The following is a 13847-nucleotide window of genomic DNA, read 5'->3' on the forward strand; positions in this document are numbered from 1 at the left end:
CTGTGTATAAACGCGAATTTAATTTTTCATCACATTTTTTCAGGTTTCATTTTTTTCTCTCTGACTTTATCCAAAACTAACTAGAAGCTAAAATTCTGTCGGATAATTAGTCCCTCATCCAGGATGATTTTTGAGACAAAATCCAAGTGACGACTAAAAGGTAATGATCATTGTGCTTAATTGCAAGTCATCTTGAGGTTATCTTGAGATGATTTCGGGGCTTTTTAGTGTCCCCGCGGCCCGGTCCTCGATCAGGCCTCCACCCCCAGGAAGCAGCCCGTGACAGCTGACTAACTCCCAGGTACCTATTTTACTACTAGGTAACAGGGGCATAGAGTGAAAGAAACTCTGCCCATTGTTTCTCGCCGGCGCCTGCGATCGAACCCAAGGACCACAGGATTACAAGTTCAGCGTGCTGTCCGCTCGGCCGACCGGCTCCCTCGCCATACCCTCAAGTAGAACTAAGCTTAAAGAAGAACAAGGCTTCATGCCTCAGGCTGTCCTTAGCTGCAGTTGCCGTTGCTTTGATTACTCAAGCGAGTGTTCCAACCTCAGTAATTTTCGATGTAGATAAGTGATATATTATTGCTATTGAAATGAACATACCCAAATAAAGCACAGCAAACATGTTATTTCACAACTTACGATCGTCATTCATGAAGTGCTTAATGAAAGTGTCGAAGGTGCCAGTATAATCATGGAGCTGTAAGTTGCAAAAGTGATGGAACAAGGACACCACCACGTCCTTAGGGTTCCTGGCCATATACACAACCTGCAGAGAAACACCAACAATAATTAAGTTGAACATTTATTATGTAGGTGGGAAATTACCTTGAACTTAAAATTTGTATTGCTAGTAAAGAATGTGTAAATGTCCAAGAAAAGTAAATACAGTTTACATAACATGTTATGTCATGTAAATAACCTGACCTGAACAATGTTCTCAGAACCTGAGAACATTGTTCAGAACACTTGGTAGCAAACCACCAAAACGAAAATGAGAACCAGTGTTGCTCAGGTTAATCAGAATTAACCTGAGCAACAGATTGGCTTCCTTCTCTTGACAAAGACAACAGATAAGACGACTCTCAGATGAAAATAAAATTTTTATTGGAGATGTAAGATAGATGAGAACCAGTGTTGGCAAGGTGGAAGTATGACTGGCGCTCTTAGAGATATAAAAGTATGATAAGAGCTGTTGGAATGGTGGATATATGGGAATAGTTGTCGGAAAGATAAGAGCCAGGGTTGGAAGGGTGGAATAGGCAGATATGCAAAATAGTGTTAGTAGGTGGCATTGTCAGAGACGAGAGTCAGTGTTGGGAGGGTGGAAGTGTTGCTGGAGCTGTCAGAGAGATGAGTGTGGAAAGTATTTCTTATACTGTCTCTTAATAAGATATTTGACTGTGACAGAACCAGAACTCGCCTTAAGCGCTGCCCATAGTAACCACCCCTAACAACGCTTCTCAAGAAAGATGTGTCGCAAATTATGGTCCAAAATCTATGATTTTACTCTGAGGAATATAAACCGTATATATTATCTTATTGTATAGTTTCAAGCAGATTTTAAATTTAGAGTTAATTTGCAAACCATACTGTATAAACACCTGACCCCGAGGCTCGAAGGGAAGGATGGCCGTATTTCGTTTTGGCCTGGCACAGCTGGCATCCTTGCTTCAACACGGTCTGGCACAGCTGGCATCTTTGCTTCAACACGGTCTGGCACAGCTGGCATCCTTGCTTCAACACGGTCTGGCACAGCTGGCATCCTTGCTTCAACACAGTCTGGCACAGCTGGCATCCTTGCTTCAACACGGTCTGGCACAGCTGGCATCCTTGCTTCAACACGGTCTGGCACAGCTGGCATCCTTGCTTCAACACGGTCTGGCACAGCTGGCATCCTTGCTTCAACACGGTCTGGCACAGCTGGCATCCTTGCTTCAACACGGTCTGGCACAGCTGGCATCCTTGCTTCAACACGGTCTGGCACAGCTGGCATCCTTGCTTCAACACAGTCTGGCACAGCTGGCATCCTTGCTTCAACACAGTCTGGCACAGCTGGCATCCTTGCTTCAACACGGTCTGGCACAGCTGGCATCCTTGCTTCAACACGGTCAGGCACAGCTGGCATCCTTGCTTCAACACAGTCTGGCACAGCTGGCATCCTTGCTTCAACACGGTCTGGCACAGCTGGCATCCTTGCTTCAACACGGTCTGGCACAGCTGGCATCCAAGCTTCAACACGGTCTGGCACAGCTGGCATCCTTGCTTCAACACGGTCTGGCACAGCTGGCATCCTTGCTTCAACACGGTCTGGCACAGCTGGCATCCTTGCTTCAACACGGTCTGGCACAGCTGGCATCCTTGCTTCAACACGGTCTGGCACAGCTGGCATCCAAGCTTCAACACGGTCTGGCACAGCTGGCATCCTTGCTTCAACACGGTCTGGCACAGCTGGCATCCTTGCTTCAACACGGTCAGGCACAGCTGGCATCCTTGCTTCAACACGGTGTGGCACAGCTGGCATCCTTGCTTCAACACGGTCTGGCACAGCTGGCATCCTTGCTTCAACACGGTGTGGCACAGCTGGCATCCTTGCTTCAACACGGTGTGGCACAGCTGGCATCCTTGCTTCAACACGGTCTGGCACAGCTGGCATCCAAGCTTCAACACGGTCTGGCACAGCTGGCATCCAAGCTTCAACACGGTCTGGCACAGCTGGCATCCTTGCTTCAACACGGTCTGGCACAGCTGGCATCCATGCTTCAACACGGTCTGGCACAGCTGGCATCCTTGCTTCAACACAGTCTGGCACAGCTGGCATACATGCTTCAACACGGTCTGGCACAGCTGGCATCCATGCTTCAACACGGTCTGGCACAGCTGGCATCCATGTTTCAACACAGTCTGGCACAGCTGGCATACATGCTTCAAAACAGTCTGGCACAGCTGGCATCCATGCTTCAACACGGTCTGGCACAGCTGGCATACATGCTTCAACACGGTCTGGCACAGCTGGCATACATGCTTCAACACGGTCTGGCACAGCTGGCATCCATGCTTCAACACGGTCTGGCTCAGCTGGCATCCTTGCTTCAACACGGTCTGGCACAGCTGGCATCCATGCTTCAACACGGTCTGCCACAGCTGGCATCCTTGCTTCAACACGGTCTGGCACAGCTGGCATCCTTGCTTCAACACGGTCTGGCACACCTGGCATCCTTGCTTCAACACGGTCTGGCACAGCTGGCATACATGCTTCAACACGGTCTGGCACAGCTGGCATCCTTGCTTCAACACAGTCTGGCACAGCTGGCATCCTTGCTTCAACACGGTCTGGCACAGCTGGCATCCTTGCTTCAACACGGTCTGGCACAGCTGGCATCCTTGCTTCAACACGGTCTGGCACAGCTGGCATCCTTGCTTCAACACAGTCTGGCACAGCTGGCATCCTTGCTTCAACACGGTCTGGCACAGCTGGCATACATGCTTCAACACGGTCTGGCACAGCTGGCATACATGCTTCAACACGGTCTGGCACAGCTGGCATCCTTGCTTCAACACGGTTTGGCAAAGCTGGCATCCTTGCTTCAACACGGTCTGGCACAGCTGGCATCCTTGCTTCAACACGGTCTGGCAAAGCTGGCATCCAAGCTTCAACACGGTCTGGCACAGCTGGCATCCTTGCTTCAACACGGTCTGGCACAGCTGGCATCCTTGCTTCAACACGGTCTGGCACAGCTGGCATCCTTGCTTCAACACGGTCTGACACAGCTGGCATCCTTGCTTCAACACGGTCTGGCACAGCTGGCATCCAAGCTTCAACACAGTCTGGCACAGCTAGCATCCTTGCTTCAACACAGACTGGCACAGCTGGCATCCTTGCTTCAACACGGTCTGGCACAGCTGGCATCCTTGCTTCAACATGATCTGGCACAGCTGGCATCCGTGCTTCAACACGGTCTGGCACAGCTGGCATCCTTGCTTCAACATGATCTGGCACAGCTGGCATCCGTGCTTCAACACAGTCTGGCACAGCTGGCATCCTTGCTTCAACGCGGTCTGGCACAGCTGGCATCCTTGCTTCAACATGATCTGGCACAGCTGGCATCCATGCTTCAACACGGTCTGGCACAGCTGGCATCCTTGCTTCAACACAGTCTGGCACAGCTGGCATCCTTGCTTCAACATGATCTGGCACAGCTGGCATCCATGCTTCAACACGGTCTGGCACAGCTGGCATCCTTGCTTCAACACAGTCTGGCACAGCTGGCATCCTTGCTTCAACATGATCTGGCACAGCTGGCATCCATGCTTCAACACGGTCTGGCACAGCTGGCATCCTTGCTAAGTAGAGTTATTGTACTTAAGAAAAGGGCCCAGAAAACGAAAGGCTGGAATTCCGAAAGGGAAATTATGAGGAGATTAGAAAATTCCTAACAGATATAACTTGGGAAACCGTGCTCAGAGGAAAGACGGCCCTAGAAATGATGGACTACATCACACAAAAGTGTAAGGAGGCGAGAAACCCCATGGTTTAATGAGATAATTAAGCTTGTAATACAACTAAGTACAAGGGCGTGGAAAATTTCTAAAAATAACAGGACACTAGTGAGCAGAGAAAGATACTAGAAATGAATACATTAGGAATGAATACATCAGGGGGAGAAAAGAGGCAGAAAGACAATATGAAAATGACATAACAAGGAAGGCAAAAACTCAACCTACATTGCTGCACAGCCACATCTGGAGAAAAACAACAGTGAAGGAACAGGTATGAAACTGAGGATTGGGACAGACAAATGTATAACGAACAACAAGGACGTGTGCAAGGAAATCAATAAGAAAATTCAGGAGGTCTTCACAGTAGAGCAAAAGGAAGTCACAGAGATGAGAGAGGTAATATCTAACCAAACTCCACTAGATGAGTTAGTGTTTACCAGTGGGGAGGTGAGGAAGCATCTGCTAGAGTTGGAAGTGACAAAGGCTATAGGCCCGGATGGAATCTCACCATGGATACTGAAGGAAGGAGCAGACGCTCTGTGCCTGCCCCTCTCCATGATGTATAACAAATCACTGGTAACAGATGAACTGCCAAAAATTTGGAAGATGGCTTATGTAGTCCTGATATTCAAGAAGGGTGATAGACAGGAAGCACTGAACTACAGGTCAGTGTCTCTAACTTTCATACTATGCAAAGTGATGGAGAAGGTCGTGCGAAAAAAGCTAGTAGAACATCAGGAGCGGACGAACTTTGTATCACAACATCAACATGGGTTCAGGGATGATAAATCATGCCTCACTTGATTAATTGAATTCTTTGATCAGGCAAGAAAGACAGTGCTGGGCAGACTGCATATTTTTGGATTGCCAGAAAGCCTTTGACTCAGTACCACATAAGAGTCTTGTGCACAAACTGGATATGCAGGCACGAGTGAATGAGAAGGTACTCCAATGGATAAGGGAGTACCTAGGCGACAGAAGACAGCGAGTCACCGTGAGGGGTGAGGTTTCAGAGTGGCGAGGCGTCACCGGTGGAGTCCCTCAGGGATCAGTTCTAGAACCTATACTGTTCCTGTTATGTGTAAATGATCTCCCAAAGGAAATAGACTCGTTCCTCTCAATGTTTGCTGATGATGCATAAATTATGAGGAGGTTTACGACATAGGAAAGTAGCATGAGTCTACAAGATGACCTAAACAAACTGAAGGAATGGTCCAACATATGGCTACTAAAGTTCAACCCATGTTATTGTTAGGTAATGAAACTAGGTGGAGGAAATAGGAGGCCAGACACTGGATACCGAATGAGAGATGAAGTCCTTCACGAAACGGACAGAGAGAAAGGTCTAGGAGTTGATATCATGCCAAACCTCTCTCCTGAAGCCCACATTAAAAGAATAACATCAGCGGCGTATGCGAGGCTGGCTAACATCAGAACTGCCTTAAGAAACCTGTGTAACGAATCTTTCAGAACCTTGTAAACAACGTATGTAACGCCAATCCTAGAGTATGCGGCCCCAGCACGGAGCCCGTACCTTGACAAGCATATGACGAAGCTGGAAAAAGTTCAGAGGTATGCCACTAAGTCCCAGAACTACGAGGCATGAGTTACGAGGACAGGCTGAGTGAACTGCACCTCACGTCGCTGGAAGACACAAGAGCTCGGGGAGACATGATCACCACATAGCCTGCAGCCTCTCCGAGGCACAAACCAGGATTTCTGTGTGTAATGAAGTAAGAGCGAAGAGGGAGAACGGATTATTGACATAGCTCGAGTGCATGGGAGGAGTTGTGTAAAACCCTGGTTTGTGCCTCGGAGAGGCTGCAGGATCCTGTAAGGTCAGTAGAACTTCGGTTTCAACTCCTTTTGACCATGTCGTAGCTCTGTCGATTAAGGCAGCGTCTGGGATGCTCTCGGACGCAGATTCGAATCCTCGTCACGGCCCTTCTGGATTTGTTCATTTGATGCATCACGCAATTGTGATTTTTTGTGAAAAGCATAAGCTTCAAGCTGAGAGACTGTAATAGAGCCTTTGGACGATATATGAGGATCTCCAGAACGCCTTCAGACGCCAAGCTTCCCTTTGGTTCATCAAGTCCAAATACTTGTACACCTCCCGTGTAAGATCAACGGGTCGACCATTATCAGACACTGGCCAACCATCTTCCTCTCCAGTGAACAAAGCGGTTATGACTTTTAGTTGATTGTTTGGTGCCAAATTAGTAAACTGCTCACAAGTAATTAACCGTTTGTTCCCTAGGAGAGGGAGTGATTAACCATCTAGGAGCCACAGTTAAATCGGGGGATTTAACCACAAACACATGTACCTTAATTTTCAAGACTTGCTAATTTTGGAATGGACATAATTTAATACAATTTGTTAAGAAATTATTAGGTATAATTATTGATGGTTTCAGTAAACAAGGCAATTTGCTGATAATTTATTTGGTGTCATTTAACAACTTTGATTGAACATACATTTCAGCAAAGAACGAGTGCCCAGCTGACCAGGGGGAAAAGATGTAATTAATACAAATGTTGGTTCTCCTGAGATATGGTGGACGCGGCTGACTGCGCCTAAAACTAAATATTACTTTTATCAAAATAATGATGATACAATATAGTACGTCAACAAAAATCAACTATGTCAAACATTATTGATTCCTTTCATAATTTAATTATAATAGACTTATATTTCATTTAATATTTATAAGCAATTAAGTAATTGAATCATATTAAAAGGTTTAGTAGTGTCATATCATTATTTAATTCCTCTCTCTCATACCTTTTAAAGTAACGTCCCTGGTAAATTATTGGTATACTTTACAGACTGGACAAACAACAATAGGTGTATATAAACTTATTAATCTAATTGTGTGGTTTTTACAAACTACACTAGCAAAGAGATAACGGAGTTTGGATTAAAAATCAGAGAATTAAAAAAAAAACATAATGAGAACCAGTGTTGGTAGGGCGGAAGCATGGATGGTGCTGGTGCTGTCAGAGAAATGAGAGCCAGTGTTGGTAGGGTGGAAGTATGGCTGGAGCTGTCAGAGAGATGAGAGCCAGTGTGAGCAGGTTGGCAGTCTATCATCTCTCTGACAGCTCCAGCCATACTTCCACCCTGCCAACACTGGTTCTCAACTCTCTGGCAGATATTACTCACATACACACCATAGGGATCAGTACAATATACAGTTGTTGTGAAGTAAAGTGACCTTAGCTGTGTGAAGAAGATCAGGAGGCAAGAGGGAGAAAGGCAGGTGCGTCTTGATCACTCGAGGAGCAGGTAGAGCCTCGCTCAGCTGGAGAAACACTCCGTCTTCCATCTTTTTCCCTGGACACATTTGGCTAAACACCTCAACAGACCGCACATTTTTTCCAAAGATTTTTGAATAACTCTTGTTATCGGAAAACATGTCAAACCTGGAATATTTTGACAGTTACTACATACTCTATCCATACATTTGAGGCTATAATTTGTTGTACTTCAAGAAATATGAAAAATCAAATAAATGTGGGGTGTGATAGTGAATTGATATTAAATATTTGTGTTCATAGTAAAATATTTATTGTTTTAATAGCTGTACCCGGCCACAGCAACCCTCCCCTGTCCCCTCGTCCTCCCCACCATTCCCCTCTCCCCCTTCCCCATTTACTCCAAACCATTCCCCACTCCCCCGTCCCTTCGTCCTCCCCACCATCCCCCATTCCAGCCTCCTCTCATCCTGCTAACCATTCCCCACTCCACCGTCCCCTCGTCCTCCCCATCATTCCTCACTCTCTCGTCCAATGCATTCCCAAACGATCTGATGTTTCCATCAGAAAATTTGGAACATCAAATGATCTGATGTTCCCATCACTGAAATATAAGAAAAACTGTTAAAAAGCGAAATGAAAAAATGAAAAAAATCGAAATATAAACTATACTCACAAAATGAATGGGATGGTAAACAACACAGCTCAATTCCAACACAATGTCACACAAAATAATTAAATGAAAATGAAAATAAAACGAAATCTATGAAAATTCAATTTATCAATGAAATCAGAAACATTGAAAGGGAATCCTAACATATTTAGTATAGTGTGTGTTGCTCCTACGTGCAACAGAGTAATGGAAATAGCCCCATACAGCAACCATTTTTTTTTCGATGGTCGCGCTATGGGGCCATGTGTTTTTGTTACAAATGGGGGGGGTCTCTCTATGGGGCCATGTGCTTTTGTTACAAATAGCGGGGGGGGGGGCGGGGGTTGCTCTATGGGGCCATGTGTTTTTGTTACAAATGGCGGGGAGGGGGGGGGGGTCGCTCTATGGAGCCATGTGTTGTCGTTACAAATGGGGGGGTCGCTCTATGGGGCCATGTGTTTTCGTTACCCCAGCGAGTAATTGCTCGTCTCCAGGGGCCGGATTCACGAAAGTATTTACGAAGGTTTTTCTTCTTAGTACCGAATGTTTTCCTTCTTAGCGCCTTCGTGGCGGCTACGTCGGTATTCAGGTAGATACACTAAATCGAAAAACCTTTGTAAGTTTGGTCCGGGATCTAAGTGTGATGTCGACCACTCGTAGCTTTACGTAAACTGGATATAACTCAATTTTTCTGTACTACCTAACACTGGGATCGATTTTAAGATTTTGGAACATGAACAAAATATTATAGCTGGTGAATCTCGTGAAGAGGATTCCTTCGTGTTAGTTATTTATGCATTCTCTGCTTGAAATCCAAAGTAAATATGTCTTTTATGATAGTAGAATTATTTTTATAATAGCAAGATATTATACCCGTAGTTATTAAGTAAATAAACACTGGTGAACATGATATATGAGAGAAGGTGATGAGCCCTGCCTGATGGGATCATTTACTATCACCAAATGCTCCTGTTCACCTAGTAGTAAGGGTGTATCTTAGCTATACATACCCATTTCTAATTTATTTAGTTTGGTTTTATTTTGAAATTAAATCTGGGTGAGACATAAAATAAAAATATGCTGCACAAATGATGTTAGGTAAGGAGAAGGGTAAAAATGTCAAAAACTTTATTCATTGAATACTGAAAGCTATAATTATGACTATATGGACTATTAAAAAAGAGAGAGGGAAGTAGGGGTTCAAGACCTCTTCCTGTTATACAATTTGGGCGTGGAACAAATAATTATCAAAAGAAGGCACCATGCCGGGAAGGCTATGTAGCAGTAAGGCAGTGAGGTGAGGCAGCTACTTATTTGAGAAATGCTTATTTTATTTACCTTATAAGCTGAGGCAACTTATTTTATTTCAGGAATTCTCAGCTGATTCCTCTACATTTAGTATAAACATATTTGTGTCCAAGACCTCTTCCTGTTACACAATTTGGCTGTGTGTAACCAAACTAGAAGTGCTCTATAAATCAAGGGACCCAGAATATGGAATGGCCTCCCGAATCATGTCAAAGGCTGTACCTCTCTCAACCAGTTTAAGAGTAAAACCAAGTACTACCTAATTAACTCCATGTAACCTAAATGTCAACCCATGTCTTGTTTTTTTTTAAACAACGCTGTTTGTTCACCAACGTGTACAAATGCTGATTTCTGCTATGTTACCTCCCTTTTTTTATTCCTTCTTTCAACACAATTTATACCTAATCCCGATTACTATTAGGTTTTAGTCTAAGTGTTTTTCCCCCACACCTTGCCCGAAATGCTATGAGTATTAGTGGCTTTAGGTATTGTATGTACTAGCTCTGTCTATAAATCCAACATTATGTTTGTAAATCAACTGTATGTACTTTTCCTGAATAAAATTTATTTATTATTATCTATTTATTAATCCGTAAGCAAGTATTACAAGAAGGCACCAAGCTGGGAAGGCTATGTAGCACCATTGTGTGTAACAATAAAACAATTTTTTTTAACAAATAATGCACTTGTATGGTAAAACAAATCCTGTCAGTTGTAAAAATATTGTTACAGTTATTTAAATAAAAAATATATTGAAAGAAATATTACTGGTTTATTTTTATCCTATCTTTTTGTACTCTACAGTATATCCAAGGAAGTGAAAAATTGAGACAATGCACAATTTAATGAATGATTAAAAAATTATTAGCATGGAGTAACAGTTCAAAAGAAATATGACTATTACATATCAACATGGGATCTTAATGATCCATGGTTAACGTGATTTAATAAGGATAATAGAGTACTTGTAATAATACAAACTATAATTTAACATCCTTATTACTGATTTTTTATATTAAGAAGATTAGGTATACACAACAATGTGCTGCTACCCTATTCTATATTGAATATTACACAGTGTAGATAAAAAACTAGCTATAAGTTTATCTAATACTCCCATCTCACAGGATGGTTAGACATACATGGAATCAAGGTACAAAATACCAGCCTCAATACAAAAAAACAAATCAAATATTTATATATATATATACGTATTTTTTTAAAACCTAGAAGGGGTACCACCTCTGGTGCAAGTGTAGGGACCCATAGCCTCAGAGAATAAAATAAAGAGTACTCAGAGAAGACCTTGTGGATCCTCACTGAACACTTTGATATTTTCTTCTCCTATCACCCCTATTCTTTAGCCTACTGTTATTATACCAACCCCTACCATCCCCTATATATATATATATATATATATATATATATATATATATATATATATATATATATATATATATATATATATATATATATATATATATATATATATATATATATATATATATATATATATATATATATATATATATATATATATACCCTATATAGAATAGGGAATATATATATATATATATATATATATATATATATATATTCTATATATATATATAGAATAGGGTATATATATATATATATATATATATATATATATATATATATATATATATATATATATATATATATATATATATATATATATATATATATATATATATATATATATATATATTAGTATATTTTGGTAGCAGTCTTTCCTGTAGACATATATTATTAAATATGACCGAAAAAGTAAGATTAATAATTCTAACACGAATTTTCTCAATCTTTCGTACATTATGCTTCACTGTTGGAGGTAAATCAAAAATCACTTCTCCAAAATTCATTTTTATTTCTAGTCTGACGCGACACGGGCGCGTTTCGTAAAACTTATTACATTTTCAAAGACTTCACAAATACACAACTGATTAGAACTTGCGTTTCCCTGATTTTATATCTACATTTGAGTGAGGTGGGAAGGGTGATGTGGCATTACATTTGAGTGAGGTGGGAAGGATGATGTGGCATTAACACAAGACAGAACACTAGAGGATATTAATAGGGTATTAAAAGTATCAACACAAGACAGAACAGAAACAATGGGTATTGAATAGAAGTGTTTGTAGAAAGCCTATTGGTCCATATTTCTTGATGCTTCTATATTGGAGCGGAGTCTTGAGGTGGGTAGAATATAGTTGTGCAATAATTGGCTGTTGATTGCTGGTGTTGACTTCTTGATGTGTAGTGCCTCGCAAACGTCAAGCCGCCTGCTATCGCTGTATCTATCGATGATTTCTGTGTTGTTTACTAGGATTTCTCTGGCGATGGTTTGGTTATGGGAAGAGATTATATGTTCCTTAATGGAGCCCTGTTGTTTATGCATCGTTAAACGCCTAGAAAGAGATGTTGTTGTCTTGCCTATATACTGGGTTTTTTGGAGCTTACAGTCCCCAAGTGGGCATTTGAAGGCATAGACGACGTTAGTCTCTTTTAAAGCGTTCTGTTTCGTGTCTGGAGAGTTTCTCATGAGTAGGCTGGCCGTTTTTCTGGTTTTATAGTAAATCGTCAGTTGTATCCTCTGATTTTTGTCTGTAGGGATAACGTTTCTATTAACAATATCTTTCAGGACCCTTTCCTCTGTTTTATGAGCTGTGGAAAAGAAGTTCCTGTAAAATAGTCTAATAGGGGGTATAGGTGTTGTGTTAGTTGTCTCTTCGGAGGTTGCATGGCTTTTCACTTTCCTTCTTATGATGTCTTCGATGGAACCATTGGAGAAGCCGTTATTGACTAGAACCTGCCTTACCCTACAGAGTTCTTCGTCGACTTGCTTCCATTCTGAGCTGTGGCTGAGAGCACGGTCGACGTATGCGTTAACAACACTCCTCTTGTACCTGTCAGGGCAGTCGCTGTTGGCATTTAGGCACATTCCTATGTTTGTTTCCTTTGTGTAGACTGCAGTGTGGAAACCTCCGCCCTTTTCCATGACTGTTACATCTAGAAAAGGCAGCTTCCCATCCTTTTCCGTCTCGTAAGTGAAACGCAGCACGGAACTCTGCTCAAATGCCTCCTTCAGCTCCTGCAGATGTCTAACATCAGGTACCTGTGTAAAAATGTCGTCAACATACCTGCAGTATATGGCCGGTTTCAAGTTCATGTCGACTAAGACTTTTTGCTCGATGGTACCCATGTAGAAGTTTGCAAACAGGACACCTAGGGGAGAACCCATGGCGACCCCATCTACTTGCTTATACATGTGCCCATCCGGGCTCAAGAAGGGCACCCTTCTTGAGCCCGGATGGGCACATGTATAAGCAAGTAGATGGGGTCGCCATGGGTTCTCCCCTAGGTGTCCTGTTTGCAAACTTCTACATGGGTACCATCGAGCAAAAAGTCTTAGTCGACATGAACTTGAAACCGGCCATATACTGCAGGTATGTTGACGACATTTTTACACAGGTACCTGATGTTAGACATCTGCAGGAGCTGAAGGAGGCATTTGAGCAGAGTTCCGTGCTGCGTTTCACTTACGAGACGGAAAAGGATGGGAAGCTGCCTTTTCTAGATGTAACAGTCATGGAAAAGGGCGGAGGTTTCCACACTGCAGTCTACACAAAGGAAACAAACATAGGAATGTGCCTAAATGCCAGCAGCGACTGCCCTGACAGGTACAAGAGGAGTGTTGTTAACGCATACGTCGACCGTGCTCTCAGCCACAGCTCAGAATGGAAGCAAGTCGACGAAGAACTCTGTAGGGTAAGGCAGGTTCTAGTCAATAACGGCTTCTCCAATGGTTCCATCGAAGACATCATAAGAAGGAAAGTGAAAAGCCATGCAACCTCCGAAGAGACAACTAACACAACACCTATACCCCCTATTAGACTATTTTACAGGAACTTCTTTTCCACAGCTCATAAAACAGAGGAAAGGGTCCTGAAAGATATTGTTAATAGAAACGTTATCCCTACAGACAAAAATCAGAGGATACAACTGACGATTTACTATAAAACCAGAAAAACGGCCAGCCTACTCATGAGAAACTCTCCAGACACGAAACAGAACGCTTTAAAAGAGACTAACGTCGTCTATG

At 42.7% G+C, this 13847-nt stretch overlaps 1 protein-coding gene across 1 annotated transcript in view; it reads right to left on the reverse strand.

The window, feature by feature from the left end:
* Positions 1-13847, reverse strand: part of LOC123754194 (sulfotransferase 1A1) — a 124224-nt gene that overhangs the window by 65405 nt on the left and 44972 nt on the right. Inside the window, exons 2-3 of the mRNA XM_045736403.2 lie at positions 7722-7929; positions 646-772 (exon numbers count right to left, since the gene is read on the reverse strand). Coding sequence (XP_045592359.2) covers positions 646-772; positions 7722-7929 — 335 coding nt within the window. The remainder of the gene's footprint in view (positions 1-645; positions 773-7721; positions 7930-13847) is intronic.

Source organism: Procambarus clarkii, chromosome 6 (genome assembly GCF_040958095.1).
Source record: "Procambarus clarkii isolate CNS0578487 chromosome 6, FALCON_Pclarkii_2.0, whole genome shotgun sequence".
Taxonomy (NCBI): Eukaryota; Metazoa; Arthropoda; class Malacostraca; order Decapoda; family Cambaridae; genus Procambarus; species Procambarus clarkii.